The 22,257-nt window shown below is 43.1% G+C and overlaps 1 protein-coding gene across 3 annotated transcripts in view; it reads left to right on the top strand.

The window, feature by feature from the left end:
- gapvd1 (GTPase activating protein and VPS9 domains 1) overlaps nucleotides 1-22,257 on the top strand; it is a 136,426-nt gene that overhangs the window by 97,991 nt on the left and 16,178 nt on the right. For all 3 annotated transcript variants that reach the window (XM_084327273.1, XM_084327272.1, XM_084327271.1), the window contains exons 10-13: nucleotides 7,975-8,104; nucleotides 8,241-8,366; nucleotides 16,183-16,356; nucleotides 18,977-19,114. In XM_084327273.1, coding sequence (XP_084183399.1) covers nucleotides 7,975-8,104; nucleotides 8,241-8,366; nucleotides 16,183-16,356; nucleotides 18,977-19,114 — 568 coding nt within the window. The remainder of the gene's footprint in view (nucleotides 1-7,974; nucleotides 8,105-8,240; nucleotides 8,367-16,182; nucleotides 16,357-18,976; nucleotides 19,115-22,257) is intronic.

The raw sequence follows: 22,257 nt of genomic DNA, 5'->3' as shown, positions 1-22,257 counted from the left end.
CCTTTGTTTTTATTTGACACAAAAAAATTATCAAACCAAGATGAATTTCCCTATTGGGATTGAAGTGCAAACCTAACTTTCACCAATCTTCACTTAAAAAAAATCTAAATAATAATATATATATATATATAAAAGGTTACTCTTGATCAAACAAAGATGAATGTCCCTATTGGGATTAATAGTGCAATAATTGCTTTTTCACCAAACTTCACTTAAAACAAATAAAATGTGCCTCTTGATCATCAAACAAGAATGAATTGCCCTATTGGGATTAATAAAGTGCAAATCTAACTTTCACCAAACATAATATTTTGTAAAATAAAAGGTGATTTTTTTTATTGATATTTTTTCAAAATCATCCTAGATCATTAATTCGAATTAATCGAAAAATCGATTAATCGCCCAGCCCTATGATGTTTATATATTGAATGTAGGAATGTTCATAACGGTTATTTTAAGAGCTGCCTATCCGCTGTCATTAACCCTTTCACTGCCTTTCACTGTACATCCTTATACCATCCTCTGCCAGCTCTATTTGTCTATGGAGAAGTTCCCCTTCTTTGTAGGGCTATACCTTTTTAAATTGTATTGCTAAATTGACATTACTATGGAAAAAAGAAAGTCACAGTTGCCATTTGTAATAATTAATGTTACATTACCTCCACTCAGTCTGCACTGCAGCAGCTCTCTCCACTCATGGAACGGCCGATTTCCTGAGAATAATTTTTTTTAGTACAGCCAGGTTGTCTCGGCTGTCTGGGACCTGTAGTAGATTCTGCCTATTCTGTGTCATGTGCACTGGGGTCCCGGGACGGGGTTCCGTTACCATGTCAATAAGCAGTAAAGTGTTATTACGTTAAGTCCGGTGTCCGTCTATTCTTTACCAAGAATACTACAGTGGTGACGAGGATGGGATATTATTAACAGGCATTTTTTGGAAAGTGAACGTGAAGTGAACTTGAAGAAAAAAGAAAGAAAAAAGGTTACCGTTTTGACGAGGAAAGTGAAAGTGCTGCTAGCAAGAGACGCTATTAACCGTAAAAACTTTTTCAAAACACTGACATGAACATGACTACGACCAGAGTAAGTCGTTCTGCTTAGAAAATAAATAAGGACAATAGCTACTATTGGACGGGTACCAGAGTTTGATCCAGCAAAGGAAGATTTTGAGTCTTATCTGGAACGTTTTGAGCGTTGGCTGGCTGCCAATGATATTAAAGCGGAAAAGAAAGCTAATGTTTTTCTCAGTATTTTGGGTCCAACGGAATATAGATTACTAAATAATCTCATAGAACCTGATAAATGTGTGTAGCCAAGACTTATACTGAGCTCACTGGGGCATTATCAGCCCATTTCAAGCCTAAACCCATTTTAATCGCTGAACGCTTCAGATTCTATAGACGTCATCAGACCCAAGGGGAAGCGGTGGCAGACTACATCCTGGCTTTGAGACGGTTGGCAAGTTCATGTGAGTTTGGCCAGTTTTTGGATGATACTCTCCGAGATGGGTTTGTGTGTGGTCTCACAGGTGAAGCATATCACAGACGGCTTCTGACGGAAAAGGTTCTGACGTTCAAGAGAGCCTGTGAATTTGCCCTTGGACTCGAACTTGCCCACAAGGACACCATGGAACTGTCGGAGCACTCAGAACGTCAGAAGGTTCACAAGGTACATAACTCAAGTGCGAAACGTGCACCAAAGACTCAGTTCCGCTCTCAAGGAAATGCAAAGACACAGTACACATCGGCCAGGGCAAAGCAAAGTTGTTACCGGTGTGGAAATGAGAATCACCGGCAGAGTGACTGTAGATTCATAAATGAGAAGTGCCACAGGTGTGGAAAGACAGGGCACGTGCAGAGGGTGTGTAAAAGTGCAAGACACACAGGAAGTGCTCACAATGTGTTGGAGGAAGGTGAAATTGAGATAGTCAATCTATTCACCATGTACACAGCTGAAGAACACAAAGATGGAATCTATGTGGAAATTGAGTTAGCTGGAAAAGCATTGAGTATGCAGGTAGACACGGGTGCTTCAGTCACTATAGTTCCTGAGCCGGTCTACAGAGAGTCTGAAACAGTGGCCTCTCCAGCCAGCAGCTGTCAGTCTCTCTTCATATACGGGGGACAGGATTCCTGTGTTAGGGCAAATACAGGTGCCAGTCAACTTGTCAAGTATAAAGGAAGAGAGTGGATGCTACCCCTGCGCATAGTGAAAGGTGAGAAGACGGCCTTGCTTGGCCGTAACTGGCTGAAACAGATAAAGCTGAATTGGGGAGAAGTCTTCAGTCTGAAAGGAGACAAGCATGTGAGTCCACCTACACTGGCAGCCCAGCTAGAGAAACACAAAGAGCTGTTCAAAGATGGCTATGGAAAGATGCAGGGTTTCCGAGCAACGGTCAGAGTTAAAGATGGGACCAGGGCGGCTGGGTGGCGCAGCGGACTAAGCGCTCGTCACCAACGCGAGAGACACTGGTATCGAATCCGGCTGTCAGCGTTGCCTCCGGCTTGGCCGGCCATCATACTGGCTCAATTGGCAGAGTCAGCGGGAGGGAAGCCGGTGGGGTGGTATTCTGGTCGTTGTAAACAGCGACTCCTACAGGTCGGTCAGGGCGCCTGCACAGCGAGGGAGGGAGATGGTGAGGGTAGTGTGACCTCCCACACGTTACACCTCACCAATGAGAGTCCGCGCTGGCAGGTGAAAAGATGCTGCTGGCTGTCTCCTATGTCTCGGAGGAAGCATCTGATAGAATTCAGGGCTCCCTAGACCGACCAGTGGAGGGCACATGCGAGCAACGACCAGGAAGGGGAGGGGGGAATTGGCATAACGACTAAATTGGGATGGGAGAAAAACAGGAGGAGAAAAAGTGGATAAAAAAAAATATGGGACCAAGCCTAGTTTCCACAAGCCACGCCCTGTGCCCTACGCTGTAAAGGAAGCTGTAGAGAAGGAACTTGAACGCCTAGAGAAGAATGGCAGCATCTCAAAAGTGGACAGGAGCGACTGGGCTGCCCCTATTGTAGTTGTTCCCAAGAAAGACCGGAGTGTGAGGATATGTGGGGACTACAAGGTCACAATAAATCACTGTATTCAAAAAGAAGAATACCCACTGCCAAATGTCGAGGACCTGTTCACCACCCTGGCCGGGGGTAAGGTTTTCAGTAAGCTTGACCTGTCGTTTGCGTATCAACAGTTGATGCTAGACGCAGAGTCAGAACAGTATCTAGTCATCAATACCCACAAGGGGCTATACAAGTACCATCGTCTAGCCTATGGAATTTCAACAGCCCCTGCGATCTTCCAGAGAACAATGGACCAGATCTTACATGGCATAGATCACATGGTTTGTTTTCTGGACGACATTCTGGTGACTGCCCCCACGATGGAAGGACACATAGCCGTTTTGGACCAGGTAATGAGCAAACTGGGAGACTGGATCCCCTTCACCAGCTACTGCAGGCTGAAATGAAATGGGCATGGTCCTCACAATGTGAAGAGGCTTTTCAGACATGCAAACAGCACCTACTGCAGAGCAAGTGGCTTGCACACTACGACCCTGAGAAGAAGTTGAGACTGGCGTGCGATGCTTCTCCATATGGAGTTGGGGCTGGGGCTCGCTGCATGCAAAGGTGGGCTTTGATACTGTTGGCTTATGACTATGACATTGAGTACAGAAAATCAGGCGACCATGCCAATGCAGATGCTTTATCGAGGCTACCATGCAAAATCGACTCGGATGGTCAAGACGACGCAGCTGCTTTCCAAATCTCACTCATTGAAGAGCTGCCCCTTTCTGCTTCGGACATAGCAGAGGAAACCAGGTGGGACCCGGTACTAGGGATGCATGATAATTATCGGGCCGATATCAGCAATTATGACGTCATCCCGATAAACCCGATAAAAGTATTGATAGCTCCGATAATAAAAAATAACACTTTTTTCATGTCAACGTTCGCACGCACAATATATGCGGTACTGTCCAAAGTGATGGACCTGACACTGGCCGGCTGGCCAGCATATGTCAGTGACACTAACCTTCGTCCCTACACAGATAAGAAAGATCAACTCTCCACTGATCAAGGATGTTTACTCTGGGGATCTAGAGTGGTGGTGCCTCCCAAGTTCAGAAAGAGATTGATCTCAGATCTACATGAGGGTCATCCAGGAATCACTCGTATGAAAGCTCTTGCTAGGAGTTACCTGTGGTGGCCTGGGCTCGACCAGGATATACAACAGTATGTAAGTCAAGCCTGTGGCTGCACCCCTCCATTCGTGGTCCTGGGCTACTGCACCATGGGAGCATATTCATGTGGATTACGCTGAGATAAACAGACGGCATTTCCTAGTGATCACAGACTGTCACTCTAAGTGGATGGAGGTGTTTCCTACTCAACTGATGACAGCTGAAAAGACCATCGACCTACTGAGACACCTGTTCGTGGCTTATAGTCTTCCCAAGGAACTGGTCTCAGATAATGGCCCTCCATTCACTTCAGCACTGTTTGAGACATTCCTGAGAAACAATGGGGTGAGACACACACTGTCACCACCATATCATCCAGCCTCAAACGGAGCTGCGGAGAGGGCGGTGCACATTTTTAAGAAAGCTTGGACTAAACAGGAGGTTCAGTCTGTGCCTACTCACCAGAGGCTCGCCCGTTTTTTGTTCAGTTACCGGAACACACCCCACACAGTGACTGAACGTACACCAGCTGAACTGTTTCTGAGACGCCAACCCCGCACTCGCCTGGCACTACTGAAGCCAGACCTCTCGAACACTGGTTAAGCATCAACTGCAGCAGAAGAAGGCCTATGACAAGCACTCAAAGCCTGTCGGACACTTCGGTGAGGGGGAGAAGGTGAAAGTGCGTGATTTCCGCCATCCCAAGCGCCTGTGGAACTCGGGGGGTTATCCTACATCGCAAAGGCCCTTTAACCTATACAGTACAGGTGGGTCATCGCCAGGTCAGTGTTCACGTCGATCATCTGTTGCGGTCTAACAGTGCTGCGGAAACAGACAAGGAGAGCAGTATCAACCCAGAGGACTTCGCTCCAGACTGGAGACGTGGTCAAGAGGAAGAGCCTGACGTACCAATACAACCGGGCCCTCCACCCGAGGTCCAGCTTGAGAGACGCAATCCTGTACGCCAACGAAGACTACCTGAAAGGCTTGACCTTTAGTGATGTAACAGAGATTGGGCTGTCCTGGCAGAAATATACCGAACATTGTTTGGATTTATAATCCAGTATAACTCCCTGGATTTGTACTGGGTTGAGCAGTCTACCTCAACCTAGTAGAGTTGACACGTTCTTATGTCAACGGTTATTATTGTTCTAATTGTAAAGAAAATGCTGCATTTTATTGTTGCCAGTAGAGTTGACATGTTTTATGTCATTGGTTAATTTTAGTATATTTGTTTGTTGCTGCATTTTTATTGTGGTAGGGTTATTGGCTAAAAGGGGAGGAGTGTAGTAGATTGCCTATTCTGTGTCATGTGCACTGGGGTCCCGGGACGGGGTTGCGTTACCATGTCAATAAGCAGTAAAGTGTTATTACGTTAAGTCTGGTGTCCGTCTATTCTTTACCAAGAATACTACAGGACCATGTAGCACAAGTTAGCCACGACCTCAGTGTGTCCGTCTGTAACAATATTCTATGAAGGCTATGCAAAGTAGGCCACCTCTTGTTGGCACAATTTGGAAATACACAAACACGATTGTTTTTATTTTTTTAGTAGTGCTGTCAGGCGATAAAAAAAATGTATCTAATTAATTACAGGATTTGTAATTTATTAATCTAATTAATCACATTTTAATCGCATAACCATTTAGGCCTGATATTCTACATCATATAATAGTCATATTTGAAATTGCATTTGTCCGGATGGCAGAATTCAGTACTGTATCTACAAAACATTCTGTTTAATTTAATCATCTTCCATTTATTAATTTGCTTCGATTTTTCAGGTCTGGTCAATTTTAGCATGGTGTTATTCACAGTGAAAGATAAAAAAATCTTTATTGATATTCTCATTTGGTTCATTACAATTTACTCAAGCCTAGTAACACTGACACTGGGAATACATTCCCTGAGATCCATAGATGTCCCTAGAATCAGATACAAAGAACATACAAATGGACCAAGTCTGTAAATGTGTATTCTACGTTATTATGGAATGAATGAGATAAAAAAAATAAAAAAAATAATAATATTTTATTTTTATTTATAAAAAATTTTGAGTTAATTTTCATAACGCGATAATTTGCTGTGTAATTTATTAATCTAATTAACGCGATAAACGGACAGCCCTACTTTTTAGATAACGCTAAGATATCTATATCTATCTAGGTCGTCCATCGGTGCTTCCAGTCATCCCGATCCTCCATGCATCTGGCTAGCTCACCGGTGCTTTCTGTTCCCGCATCTCTCCTGAGTACGTCCACGTAGGTTAACGTGGGACTTCCTCGTGATTGATGCCCGTGTGTTGGTTCCCACAGCACAAGTTTGCTGGTTGGCATCTCATGGTGTCTCTGGCAGTGACCTGCCAGCCTCATTCTCCTGACTGCCACTTTATCGCTCACCTTTAGCACCCCCCCATACAAGTTTGCATTAGTGACATGCTCATCCCTGTTGATGTTGAGCACCACACGCATCATTCTGGTGTAGCACCCATCCAAGGACTTCTGCAGGGTGGGCTTCAAGGTCCAGCATTCACTGCCATACAAAAGGACAGACTCAACTGTTTCATGAAAGAAGTTGAGCTTGATTTGACGGGGGAGGTTGGATTTCCACACACTGGTCATGCCGTTCAGAGCCCTCCACGCAAGTGCCTTCCTCACTTTAAGGTCTTGCTCGGACGAGTTGACCCACGAGCCTAAGATAGCTGTATTCCAAATACGCAACAAACATTTAGTGGTAACGTTACTCCAGTCCCTAGAATCCTTGTTTGTTTTACACACACACACACACACACACACACACACACACACACACACACACACACACACACACACACACACACACACACACACACACACACACACACACACACACACACACACACACGTCTTTCAGCTGCATCGCAACGCACACGCCTTACAGGATTTCAAGGCGAGACTTCTGTTTGAGCTAGAGCAGAGTGGGCCAAAACAAGCACTTTTAGTGGACGTACATTACTTGGTAACCCTAAAGAAAAAGGGGGAATAATTTTATAGGACATTATAACATTATCATGTGGACGGAAGGCCAAAAACGCACAGAAAATCTAATTTAAAAAAAAATACGAGTCACTCCATTCCTCCCGACTCTCTCTCTGTCTCTCTGTCTCTCTGTCTCTCTGTCTCTCTGTCTCTGTCTCTGTCTCTGTGTGTGAGGTTTGTGCTTGAGAACACACTGGTTCTTAGAGCAAGAGCTTCTCATTTAGCCTCAGCTGTTTCTTAACTCTGGCAGTAAGCAGGGCATGGTCTAGAGATAGACTTTGCTCATTCACTTATTACTGTCTCAGGTGTTCACTTTATTTAAAATGTTTACACTTTCACCTTATACGTTTTTATTTTTTATTTTTTGCCTTTTTTTAAACGGGTAAAGTCACATTCACAGTTACACGTTACATGTGTAAACAGCAACAGTACATTCACCAGTCAACACACAATAAATTACAACAACACAAAACAAGTGCCAAAGAGGGGGCGGAGAAAATACTTAAAAACAAGAGCAGAGCATAGAAATAGAAAATAATATTTAAATAGACGGGTTAACTGGCTAAGCGGATATCCTTGCATAAAAAAAAGGTTTTGCTATAAATGTGTGAATCGCCTAAACCAGACTCTGCGCCCAGTTCTCTTTTCACCCAGGAGGAACAAGCCACAAGAGTTATGGCAAGGCAAAAAGGAAATGCCACTCAAACAATCTGTGACAATAAAGCCGTTTAATGTCAACGGTGCAGACTGACCGCTGCGTCTCCCTCTCTGCTGTAGGTGTTGACCCTGCAGATGACTGACAGTGCTCAGGGTGACACTCCAGCAGACGACACCAAGCAGCATGGCAAACCAGACAAAACCCTGCGCTTCTCCCTCTGCAGTGACAACCTGGAGGGCATCTCCGAGGGTCAGTCTGTTTCTATGAAGAGACACGTGGGAACATTTGAATACATCTGAAAACATCTGCTGGGCAATAACATCATACACTGACTCTCTACTGAGTGTTTACTTGGTAATAAGTGATGGAATGTAATTTTTCTTAGGCCCATCCAACCGCTCCAACTCTGTGTCGTCTCTGGATCTGGAGGGAGAATCTGTGTCGGAGCTGGGAGCCGGCCCGTCTGGGAGTAACGGGGTGGAGGCTCTCCAGCTGCTGGAGCATGAGCAGGGTGCGTGTGCGTGCGTGTGTTCGTGCGGTATAAAAAAAAAAAAAAAAAAAAAACTCTGCTATAACAGGTCTATGGTGTCGCTGTTTGTAAGCAATAGTTGTAACCGTTTGTAAACAAAGCTATTTGCTTAAATGGGACATGCATTGCTATTCCTAGCACTATTTGGGCAACTTTACACAATTCCTGTGAGTCTACGGAACACCTCTGTAAGGTTTTATTAAAAAAAATTCAGAGAGAGAGAGAGAGAGAGAGAGAGAGAGAGAGAGAGAGAGAGAGAGACTTCTCTCTCAGTGCTCCGTCTCTCTCTAAACAAACAAACGCTGCTCTCTCTCCCTCGCAGAGTGCAGTCGAGGTGTCTGGTTTCACCATCTGCCTCCCTGTTTGTCTACGTTTTCCACTCGCTCTGCTATCGCTGTGTTGGCTGCCTAGGTTGTGGGCGGGCATTGGCTCCAACCACAGAGCCAATTGGATCACTATCCGCTCCATCCTCGCAACGTGACGTCACATTGCGAGTCAAATCAGCACGACCTGATTAAATCAAGCAGGAAATGGTCGGACCTGAATGAGAGCAATATGGTATTTAGTAGGGATCACGTGATTTTCCTAAGATTGGGACATTTATTTAATTTCTTTTTAACTTTTTTTATTCAACAAACATGCCCATGTTCACGTCTTAAACTCATACTGAGGCCTTAGTTTTGGTTTTAAATTGCATATCATCCATTTATTTATTGTCACACAGAGCAGAAGAATTTTGCCAAAACAAACCAATAGTATCCAGCTGCAGAACGGCAGACCAGCCACACTCTCAGACCCAAATAATTTTTTTTTTATCCCAATTTCTCACAATACATTCACCTTGAATGTTGACGTTATCCAGGTGAAAAGTTAACTTCATTCAAGCGAGGCATTGCAATCCTTGACATAAATCATTTGATGTATAATTAAATCAAAGGAAATGCGTTTGGGTCTGAGAGTGTGGCTGGTCTGCCGTTCTGCAGCTGGATACTATTGGTTTGTTTTGGCAAATTTCTTCTGCTCTGTGTGATAATAAATAAATGAATGATTATACCGGTATGCAATTTAAAACTAAAACGAAGGCCTCAGTATGAGTTTAAGACATGAACATGGTCATGTTTGTTGAATAAAAAAAAAGAATAATAATAATTTAATTTTGATCGGATCGGGAAATATCGGTATCGGTAGATACTCAAAATCACATGATCGGGATCGGATCGGGAGCAAAAAAACGTGATCGGGACATCCCTAGTATTTAGAGACACATTGATACTAACTACTATTACTATAATACAATGCTAGACACTGAAAAAAGCCATTTATAATGCAGTTTGAGTGCCAGCCATTTAACATTGGAAACCCCGTTGAATGCCAGCACCCACTTCAATGATAGCGTTGTGCAGCGTTTCCGTTAGAACATATTCGTGCCGGTCTGGGTGTCCTGCAAGATTTCTATCCCCGGACATATTCGAGAAATTCCGGTCAGCCTGGTTTTCCTTTTTACCGGCTGAATGCCACCATCGGCGCCAATGTTAACGTTAATATCGCCTAATCTATGTTTTAAATTATGGCTATGTGTCTGTTTCAGAGCATTTAGAAAAGCCCCCGTTTTCAGATAAAAAAACAACTCATTCTGGAGCATTCTATGAAAATCGTCTTTTAGTGGAATATTCCACAACGTTGATATTCGTCGGCCTTTTTATGAATCGTTTTCAAATAAACGCTAGATGATGAATATTATACGTGCACGCAAGCACATTCGGGCCGCGCACGGATAATCGCTCCGTTGATTTCCTCACAGACTTTTACAGTGAAACCCAAAGAAGACATTTCACAAAACAGCTTATAACTTCATCAAACTTACTCTGATTATCCTAACACTGATAACATAGAGTCCTTACCTGACATCAGATGGTATCCAACTGGTATATTCCAATTCCTGATCACCATTCGAAAAAATCGATACGTGTATTGATCCAACGCGATACTGTAGAACTCCATGATCAGCGGGGATCTGAGGTTCCAGAATGAACTGTGGTAACCCCGGCTGGATCAGTGAACTGGAAAATGTGGATATAATGTCGCACCTCAGCCAGGAGAATTAAACTTTCCACTCGGGCCTGAACGCTCGACATTTCTGTTTCTGTTTTCTTTCACCACGGCATCAGCGGTCTCTGTGACTTCAAGTTCAGAAGACTCATCTTCGTTGTCATTATTATTAGACCTGCTTGTGCTTGGTTTCATGAAATATTTGTTAAGCTTAGCTTGTTTGGCCATCTCTCTCTCTCGCTCGTATACCTGTTTGTCGTTATGGTGGCCAGGCAGGCTCAAAAAAAGAAAGAAAAAAAGATTCACATCCGAGCGGCGCCATCCACGCTTTATCAGAGTGAAGCAAATGTAATGATTGTTTCGTTCATCGCATAGGCTATTTAATTTTAGCCTATTTTAATACAATTCAAATAATAAAATTGTGCTTAGAGAAATTATTTTCACCGGACATTATGACCGGAGAGATTTAAATATTCGGACTTCAACATATTTTGCCGGTCAAATACCTATGTATGGCTATGTGTCTAATCTGCCTGTCGTTTATCAATGACTTGTTTGCAGTCAACATTGTCGAAACGGATCGTTTTTTATCGGTTCATTTTTGTTTTATAGCATTTTTATAAGCCCTCGTTTTCAAAGAAAATATATAGATTCCGTGATAAACGGCATTTACTGGAATATTCTAGCATACACAAAAACGTTGTAATTTTTTGGCCTATTTATGAATCGTTTTCAAATAAACGTTAGATTATTGATAGTATATGTGTACTTATGCACGCTATAGAGGCGGGCTGAAAAATATATTCTCATTTCCTCATCAGCGATCACCGCGCACACACACACGCATAGAAAAGCTTATATCTCCGTGAAAACAGGTCTGATTATCCTAAGACTGGTCAAATAACTTCCTTACCTGAGATCAGATGTTATCCAAAAAGATTATTCCAATTCCTGATCGCCATTCCAAATATCGGTCAAGCTTATTGATTACAGTGTTGGTACTGTAAATACATAATCCACACTGTTCTGATGGCCGGCGATCACTTGGTCTCTTCAGTTGGCCTTGATGGAAAAGTAAAATGAGCAAACTGACCACTCCCCCTGCATCAGTCTAAAGTAATGGGGTGCAGTTACACAGGGAGAGATGATAGGGGGCGATATCTTCCCAATTGAGCTCAGAGAGACTGCAGCACTAACCCGAGGCTCGATTGATGAAATATGAATTCAAATCGCCAATAAAAAAAAAGGCAAACAGACGCTATATAGCGTCGGGGGCACTCAAGGGTCGGCATAAACTAACAACAAAAAGCGTCCGTGGCATCCAATGTGTTAAGTAACAGTTGTGATTGGAGGATCAAGAAAAGAGGGTGGGTTTTAGATAGGTCCATTCAGAGTCTAATGTGGCTGCGTTTAACGTGATAATCCACAATATCCTAATTTCTGGGTGCAGCGATCATTGTTTTTGTACTCTATTGACTTGCTTTCCATCTTGAAAATTCATGCTAACGTAACTACTGAGTCAGTCTTGCATTTATTCCAAATAGCTGTTGCTGCTGTTGTGGGGTATTGCATCACTTCCTGTGTGCTGGATGATTTTCTTGGGAATGTCCTACCTGACACCTGTGTTTACAACAGCACATGTAAAAAAGCATTAACCCATTCTCTGCCACGCTTATATCCATCGCTGTTTGATCTCTGCCAGCACTGTAAGTCTATGGAGATGTTCACCTTCTTTGCAGGGCTATAACTTTTTTAATTGTATTGCTAAATTGACATTACTATGGCCCATTCAACATCGATTATCTATCGTTCAGGATGTAGGAACGTTTTACTTTTTCATTCACACATTCATACGAAGATACCGTCTAGAGTATAAATATGTTTTTATTGTTTTCTGCAGTATTTCCCAGAACGTGAGATATAGGCACAAATGCATATATTAGATCATCAAATGCAGTTTGATACCGATCGACGCTATATAAAAAATGTCAACTGTACATGGTCCTAAACAGGGGAGGAAATTAGGCCACTTTACTCGCCAAATGCGAGTATTTTTTACGTTTGGCGAGTGATTCATGAAGACCACTCGCCAGTCTGGCGAGTTGACAGTGCCACGAGAGCACTGCACAAGACCCGCGGACATATATAATGTTTAATAAAAGTTCCCGCAGTACTGGCCAACCCGCGGACATATATAATGTTTAATAAAAGTTCCTGCAGTACTGGCCAACCCGCGGACATATATAATGTTTAATAAAAGTTCCTGCAGTACTGGCCAACCCGCGGAAATATAGAATGTTGAATAAAAGTCCCGTGGTACTGGCCATCAGTCAAGGAAGCACTCGCAAACAGATAACGTTAAACACAGAAGATGGAAAACAGACAGACTGAGCAACGGGGAACTGCATCCAACCCTAGTACAACTCTCGAGTCCAAGGCAGGGACACATTTAAATTACAGAGGTGTATGTTAGTCTATTGCGCACCGGACTACGACGTAAGGTTAGACATTTTATTTCATGCTCAAAAGCCCCTGGCTTGCACATCGCAGTCACGAAAGGGGCTAGCTCAACCAGTGCACAACAGCAGACCAACCCAACTGACGTTACCACAACACTTGACGGAACTTCACAGCACTGTCGTAAGGCCACCGTGCCGTCTTAAAGGCACAGTGAACACTCGGATGCATACACAACATTGACGTGGCTTGACAACCGAGGTTCAAAGTTAACTTGATTGACTGATTGAAAACTTTATTAACAGATTGCAGAATGGGTACAATACAGTACGGCTCAATACACACAATTGTTAAGGGGATGCAGACCAGAGAAAGACTTTCGTCTTGTTTACATCAGGGTCCCCCATTTTCAATTCATCATAACATATGACATACACGACATACAAATAGACAGTACTGCTACATCTATACATTTCACATCTATCTATCTATACACTTCACAACATACTTCGGTTTTTTTCTTTCACTGCCCAACCCAGTCCAACCCAGCATCTTTCACTGCCCAGTTCAGCCCAACCCAGTCCAGAATAGATCCCTCTTTCATGTTAATATGTGTTATGCTAATATTGTGAAGAGTAGAGACTGTTATTAATGTTTTATGCTAATAAATATTTTAAAGAGTAGAGACACGGTGTGATTATTACTATGATTGAAAATCAATTTAGACGAAGACATACAAAGAAGTAATTATCACAATTAGCGATTTTTTTTTGGCTGGTAAAAAATCAGTTTGTCTGGTAAAAAAAATCAGATACTCGCCAGTTGGCTGGTAAGCCAAAAAGTTAGTTTCCTCCCCTGGTCCTAAACGTTATGACTGATCATGCACGGGTGAACGGAGGGGGGGGGGGGGGGGGGGCGGGGGTGTCGTTTATAATTCCGTGATAGTCGTTAGATGCTTCATGTAGTATGGGTGATATATTGATCAGAGCAGTTTGTATCGAAAATGATAAACAAAAATGCTGAAACTCACGTCAGTCTCCTCGTACCGTTGGGCGATGAGAGTGGAGAAAACGGATCCCAGTTATGTGGTGGGGATCGAGGCGATCCATTTCCGGTTTGTATATTACTAATACACGCCCAAATCATGTAGATTATTGAGTTATGGCAAAGATCCATATCCACAGTGTGTGTATTGAGTCCTGCGACGATAAACGAGTGGCCGGACGGAATAGGGAGACGCACCGGGATCACAAGAGATCCACTTCCGGTTGCAACTCGCCGATCAGCCACCAGGTGGCAGTATTGAAGCGTTGCAGAGTTGTGCTGGCTCACACAGCATCCGACAAGGCTCCGTGAGTGAAATATGAATACCATGGCGAAAATATGAAATTATGATCAGAATCACGTCGTACGCCGTTATTGGCAGAATTCGCATGAACTTGAAACCCGTTGTACGACGTTATTGGCGGGGAAAGGGTTAATGAACTGGGTATATGTAGAATCACTAATTGTGTTATAGCAATTGAACCCTTGCACTAAAGAACCATAGTCTGTTTTTACATTTTGTGGACAGCCCATGTATTCGCAGTTGTAAAATAAATCCAAATCACTTGGAGTGTGAATGTGATATATCACCAAGTACCCAGCCTCTACTGTCTTTTTTTTTTTTTATTATTATTGATCTTTTTCCCCCTCCTTTTTCCTCCGATTTTCTCCCATCCCAATGTTAGTCGTTATGCCAATTCCCAATCCCCTTCCTGGTCGCTGCGCACTTACCCTCCCCACAGTCGGTCTGGGAGAGTGGAGGCTATCACGTGCTTCCTCCGACACACGTCTAGCCAATCAACCGCTTCTTTTCACCTGGCAGCGCGGACTCTCACTGAGAGGGTGTAACGTGTGGAAGGATCACACTACCCCCCTTAGATCCTATCCGCGCTGAGCAGGCGCCCCGACCGAACTGTAGGAGTCGCTGTTTACAACGACCCGGACCCACCCCGCCAGCTTTCCCACCCTCTAATACAGCCAATTGTATTAGTGTGAAAGGCCAGCCAAGCTGGTGACAACGCCGGAGCTGTGAGCTGGATTCGAACGGTGTTGGTGACGAACGCAATCTCCGCTACGCCACCTGACCGCACAGCCTCTACTGTCTTGAACTATGACTGAACACAATACTCTAACTTACTACTGTATCTTTAGATGATACAGTTTGAAAACATTGTTCCTCTGAAAACGTCAAACAGACTTATATGGTTCTTCGTCAGAGGTACTCGATTGTCAATAGAGTGACAAAATAGACATTTAGATGAAAATATTCTAGATCAGTGTTTCTCAACTGGTGGGTCGCGACCCAAAAGTGGGTCGCGGGGCCATTTTGAGTGGGTCGCGGATGTGTGTGTAAATTTTTCTGCACTAGCTATCTTTGTGAAAGTGGCTTCTCAGCTCTGGTCCAGCTGAAGACAAAGCAGAGGAACAGATTGGACATTGAGCATGACCTCAGAGTTGCTTTGTCTACCATCACCCCAGACTTTGATACTCTTGTCAGGAGCAAACAACATCCCCAGTTATCCCATTAGTTCCCTGGGATGTTAAGCTAAGAAGTCTGCTAAGAAGGATATATTATTTATTAATATTATTATTTTATTTCATTGTGTTTTTAGCCCTAGTTGTACTTTTGTTGCAACCCCAGTTATCCCATTAGTTCCCCCAAACTTACTGTAGGTCTGTTATGTTAAGCTAAGAACAAGTCTGCTAAGAAGCATAATTATTTATTATTATTTTATTTTTATTTCATTGGGCTTTTAGCCCTAGTTGCACTTTTGTTGCAACACCAGTTATCCCATTAGTTCCCCCAAACTTAGGTATGTTAAGCTAAGAAATCTTCTAAGAAGCACATTATTTATTATTATTTTATTTCACTGGGTTTTTAGCCCTAGTTGCACTTTTGTTGCAACCCCAGTTATCCCATTAGTTCCCCCAAACTTAGGTCTGTTATGTTAAGCTATGAAATCAGCTAAGAAGCATATTATTTATTATTATTTTATTTCATTGGGTTTTTAGCCCTAGTTGCCCTAGTTGTGTTTATTTCATGTTTTTAACAGTGCATGAAAGATTGTGTATTACTGCAACAAAAATAATTGAAATAAATCATAGTCGATCAAAGATTTGAGTCGCGACTTAATGACAAGGAAGGTTCCGAGGCTAGACCAGTTGAGAACCACTGTTCTAGATTATTTTAATAAACGGACAGCGTTAGCAAATGTTTGTTGATTGTGGATACCAATGTTCCCCTCAGCCACCACACAGGACAACCTGGATGACAAGCTTCGTAAGTTTGAGATCAGGGACATGATGGGCCTGACAGATGACCGGGACATCTCAGAGACGGTCAGTGAGACCTGGAGCACTGATGTTCTGGGTAGTGACTTTGACCCCAACATGGACGAAGACCGTCTGCAGGAAATAGCAGGTAGGATGTTGAGTTACCTAAAAATGCCACTGTCAACATCTCTCAAAGACCCCTTAATCAACTCAGATTATTTAGACTATGATTTTATTTGGTCATAGTTGCTTGCTTTTGTGATTTATATTTCTTCCAAATTATGAGCCAATGGTCACATGGGTAAATTCAGGGAAATAATGTCACCTTGTGGTGAGTGGCTGAAACAGCACCTTCAGGCACAATGGCTCTGCCTCTGCAGCCAGTCAACTGGTCTTCTTTGAGAGAAAGATGCAACAGTGGTTATTGTTGAATTATTGTCGTTTCTGTGTTTTATTAACATTTTGGTGAAGTGGGGACATATATTATAATAATATATTTTGTTACCAGTAGTTGGTTGCTTGCTTGCATAGTAAAACATGGAGACATAGTAGTTGGCTGACTCAAAAACAACTTGTTTTTTTCTATCTTGTTTTTAAGACGTGAGCACAATATGGTCACAATCCATAGCGGTCAGACTGTACATTTGTATTATATTCATCCTTTGATCTAAAATATAAATTTCATGATGGTAGAGCAGATAATCAGTTTGATTCCACTGTTTGTGAAGATTTTAAGATACGGCTGAGATCATGGGGGCTCTCTGTATGAAGGGCTAGAAGGCACGAGTTATGCCATGCAGGTGGTAGGCTACAGAATGTTGGACTATGCATACATTTTGTACCAAGATGTATTTGATACAAAAAACATTTGCATGAGCTGCAATTAAAACTGCAAACTGCTTTAACCCTAACCCATAACATTTTTATAACATAACATAACCCATATATATATATATATATATATATATATATATATATATATATATATATATATATTAAAAAAAAAGTGAAAATAACTCATTAAATATGAAAACCTTTTAATTCTCAAAGATTAATATTGGATATTCATAATGCCCCTAAATTGTGGTTAAAATCATTGTAGGCACTTGTGCCTATTAATGTACATAATGGCTTGAAATTGATGTAGGAGCCATTTTAAATGGTGCTGGCTGTGCAGTTTCCCATCATTGCCTTCATACAGCAACGTTACATCATAATCAAAACTCTACATGTTACGCAGTATAGTCTATTCTTCACCCCCCACCCCCTCTCTTCCTCAGTTGGGTTGCCTACTTTTCTCTCTCCTTCCCACTCTCTCACTCACTCATTCTCCTTGTTGCTCACTCGCTTCGTCTCTCTCTCGCTCTCTCGCTCTCGCTCTCTCTCTCTGACATTCACTCAGTCCCTGCAGTCTTATTGACCTTGGTTCCTTCTCATTTGCATCCACCATTTTTCATTCTTCGGAATATGGCGTTGGGGGACTTTTCCATCATTAAGTGAATTTACAGCGATTTCCTTATGTGTTTTCTCCAAGGGATTGGGTTATGAGATGCACATTAAATATCCATTAATACCTCATTATCCCACTGATAAGATTACCATGATAATGAGGCAGAAATTCTAATTGTTTCACTTCTTGTTGTGCCACTCATTTAATCATGCACCTGAAAGACAAGAGCTCTGCGCCCCCGTACCTCCAAGACTGTAAACACGGACAGCAGGACGGAGCGCTCCCCTCGCCACGGAGAGCCCTGCCCCCGCCAGCACCCGCCTGCACACCGTTGCCTGGGCGCTGGCACGCATGCACGCTCTAGGCGTGTGTGTGTGTGTCTGCCGTGAGGTGGAAGCGCTGGCGTACCAGGGGGTGCCGAGTACCACGGGTCCACTCCTGATCTCCACCCCCGGCCGCCGCACTCCCACTCACACCTGCTCGCTCTCTTCCCCCTCCTCCGCATTCTTCCGCCTTGTTAACCCGCAGCTTCCCAAATGGAGATGGAGGGACGCCATGCCGAGGACTTTGTGGGAGGGTTGGGGGGCGATGGGGTAATTTGGTTGTGAGTAATGCCTGGCTTAATCAACAGCTCAAAGTCATAACCCAGGAGGCCAGGGCAGGGTGAGATATTACCATTAACCTCTGAACTTTGGCACAGTAGAATGTGTGCCTGTGGGCCCCCAGTATGAAACGCCTGTGACCTCCAGTCCTCCGGCGCTCTCTGTGTCTCTCTATGCTCTGTGGCTCCCGACATACCGGTCACACACAATAGCCAGCAGGAAAGCTCTATTTAGAAGTGCAGCATTGCTGGCCTCAGGCCTGAAGCACACTTTCGAAAAGTGGCAGTATAATAGATAGTGAATTCATGAAACCTGGATTTTATCAAGGATTTCAGCATTGGTGAATGATCATTTGGCTGGAATATTTAAATATAGCTGCTGCTATAAAATATTTGAGAATAATGTTGTCATGTAAATTATTATTTGTGCAGTGCATGAGACTCAGGCCATTTAAAATTGCCAGTTTGTATAATACTCTTTTCTATTTATACTCTTCTAATTCTGCGGATGCATTCCATTTCACAATAAAAAATCTTAAGAAAACACGAGTCATGGGGTTTCATATAGTTGGAACGATTTGTAGAATGAGTGATTTATTGCAAAACAAAACCCTAGATTTGTAATGAATGCAAGTTAATATTTCAGAAGAGATGGTGAATCCGTCCCATCGGTATGGTTTCCCCCTGCTCACCTGTGTGTGTGTGTGTCATACTCAGGAGCAGCCGTGGAGAACATGCTAGGCAGCCTGTTGTGTCTTCCCGGCTCAGGCTCGGTGCTGCTGGACCCCTATGGATCCACCATCTCGGAGACCACCAGCGAGGCCTGGAGTGTGGAGGTCCTGCCCAGCGACTCAGGTGTTGTTCAGCTCCCAGACCCCTCTCTCTCTCACAGCCCCAGACGGCGTGCACCCTTTACATTCTGCATGCTGGAGATTTTTGGTCATCATCCTGTCATCTTGGCTGTTGACTTGGCTTAATGCAGTACATCTGAGACAATCTCTCCTGGGTGGGTGGGTGGGTGGGTGGTGGGCAGTGGGCGGATGGACACGCCAGGTGGGGCTGTGCTGCATTCCATCCAGCAGCATGCATCTGTCATCATGTTTGTGTGCACTTGCCTGTCTTTCAGGGCAGATCTTTAGTTGCCAGTAAAAGGCAGCTCAGGGTTTTCCCTAGAGGGACCTCCAGGTGTGTTCTGCACCTGTGTTGGAGCAGCGGAGAGGAAATGCTCAAGGACAGCAGCTGTCCTCAGTCAATTTACACAGTGTCAACCCTCTGTCTGGCTAATGCTCACAAAACATGCAGACTTTACATCACCTTGTTTAGGGATGCACCAACACCGATATATTCTGGTATTTCATATTGGGCTAAAATATCCTTGGACTTTTTTGTTCAGTTCCCCAAACTTATGGTCTAAAGTCCATCCGGTCAAATGGAATGATTGGATGGGATTGGTACTTGGTACTCTGTATCGACAGTGAAAAGTGGTATTGGTACATTCCTTGTTCTGACACTCTTCATGCAGAGTACAAATCCTGCTGTTTTGTGCATTTCCAACACAATATGTGCCTCTTGTACCACCAATTATACAAATGATGTCATCACGCATGAACTAATGTCAACTCAGTTAAATAGATTAGGCTTATTGAAGTTAAGTTACACACTTGAGTCCAAAGCTTTTATTAATGCAAAATCATGTGCTGAACCCCCCCTTTTTGATTGGTGTATGGTGAAAATCAGTAGTGCTTTAATAACAGTACAGTGCACAGGCGGTTAGGTGGCCGAGCGGAGATTGCGTTCGTCACCAGCCCATTTCAACTAGAAACTGAGATCGTGTTTGCCAAGCATGTTTTGCGTCCGGTAAAACACTTCTGTGATCGTTAAAAAAAACATGTTTCAGGTTCTGTAAAATAGACATAGAATATACCTTACCTTAGCCAGAAGGTATTCCAAAAAGAATAATTCCCAGTGATCGCATTGCCATTGCGATTACCCGTGTATATGTCTATACTCGTGTATATGGGAAATAGGCTTCATGCAATAAAATCTCGAGGCGATCGCTGTGTCTCTCTGTCTCCGAGGTTTTTGGCACTCAACGCTTGGCGGGGAAACACGAGATATTATGTTTTTCGCACCCAAAGAGTTAATAACAGTATAGTGCTTTAATAACAGTAGAGTGCTTTAACACATTGACCGCCGGGAATTAGTCTAGCACTGCCACGCTTTAAAAGATAGGAGTGCTTCACCTTGTTTGTAGAGCTATAACTATATTCTATATTATAGCTGGATACAATACTATGGCCCATTTGACATCACCTATCTCTTGTTCAATATGTGAAAAAGATTTTTTTTCCCCATCCATACGTTCCCATGTTATACCGTGGTGAATAGAAGTGTGGTTTTAGAGCGGTCTAGGGTAATTCCCGAAATGCTGAGTTATAGCCGTATACGTCAATTCCACTATAGACATTGCCGTTTCTTGCCTGTACACGCTATTATTCCTAAATCAAATCTATATCATAGGTATTATGTTCCATCATGAATGCATGAAAGGGGGGTGGGGGGGTCGTTTCTGATTATTTGATTGTCAGTAACGGCATTTGTATTGAACACTAACGCTTATCAGCCCGATCGGTATAAAAGCATTGCAGGATCAAGTTAAAATTGACGTCAAATCGCTCTTACCTTTGGCCAAAAGTAAATCTGGTAGATCCAATCCCCATTTGCTCGACGTTACGACCATAACATACGGATCAAGCATAGTTGACGGGCTTCGATGTAACCGGCTGAACTGTGCGCTTCGCCGAGAACAAAAAATGAAATCCGAGACATGAGGTCATTCCACAGCCCAGGATACAAGGTTAGAAATGTAGCTCGATACCGCCGCCTGGTAGGATGCGGCCGGTACTGCACCTTCGGAATCCCACTATGCATTTTTCAGCCAACACACAGCATCCTGAGATTGAATAGGGTATTAAAATCGGAAAAAAGGAAAAACGACCCAGAAACGAGAATCTTCGTTTATGGCACTGAACGGTTGGGGCACAGAAATGAGAATCTTCGTTTTTGGCAATTAATGTGTTAAGACCCCTAGCCATATTTTCAGAAAACACGCCTAAAAGTACACATCCAAGTAAATGGAAGATTGCTCCACTTCTACAAGGGCTATTTGCATGTTCTTGGTATCTAGCGACATATATGGACCTCAGAATGTATTCCCAGTGTTAGAAATATTGTCTGTCACTATGCTTGAGTAAAAAAGAAACAAAGGAGAATATAAATTTGAACAAGAAGGAGGGCTGCAGCGTCTTTGTGGTGTGAATCCAGTGTTTCTTTGAAGGTGCTCTTGGATGAGGGGAGCCAGTTGCATAAAAATAAGGAAGTTCCAGGCACTCTTCTTGTAATAAAAAAGGCTTTAATAAATAGCTTAGTTCATTGTAGAACCATTAAAAAAACACCATGTTTCGGCCTCTATCGGCCTTCTTCAGGGCATAACAGACAAACAAATGGGTGAACAGAGCTATATTCGAGGTGGAGGCTGTGCTAATATAAATTATTCTAATTGTTTTACCATCTTTGAGGGAGAATAACACCATGATAACATTGACCAAAGGTGAAAAATTGCCACTGAGCTCACTCAGCACCTTCTTAAGATCATCCGCCATCCGTACACATGCCATTTGAAATATGAATATAGAATATCAGGCCTATAAATGACCTTATTATGGCCAAGTCATACATATATGGATCGGGCCAAATCTCCTCTTTCCAATGGCAGAGTTAATCTGGATTTAGTACCACCAGGCGCCCGTTACAGGGCAGCAAAGACTGTGAATGAAATCTACTGTAAGTACAGTTACTTTTGTATAATGTCCATAGATCTGCCATTTTTGACCGGATTGCATGCAATTTTTTTCTAGACGTTCACAGAAAGGTTACGAAACAATATGTTGTATTTTATGGCAATAACGCTAGGTTTGTTTGACCCGTGAAATATAATC

This window comes from Notolepis coatsorum (genome assembly GCF_963971535.1).
Source record: "Notolepis coatsorum genome assembly, chromosome: 1".
In the NCBI taxonomy this organism is placed as follows: Eukaryota; Metazoa; Chordata; class Actinopteri; order Aulopiformes; family Paralepididae; genus Notolepis; species Notolepis coatsorum.
Note: the sequence above shows the minus strand (reverse complement) of the source record. Positions and strands in the feature narration are given on the sequence as shown.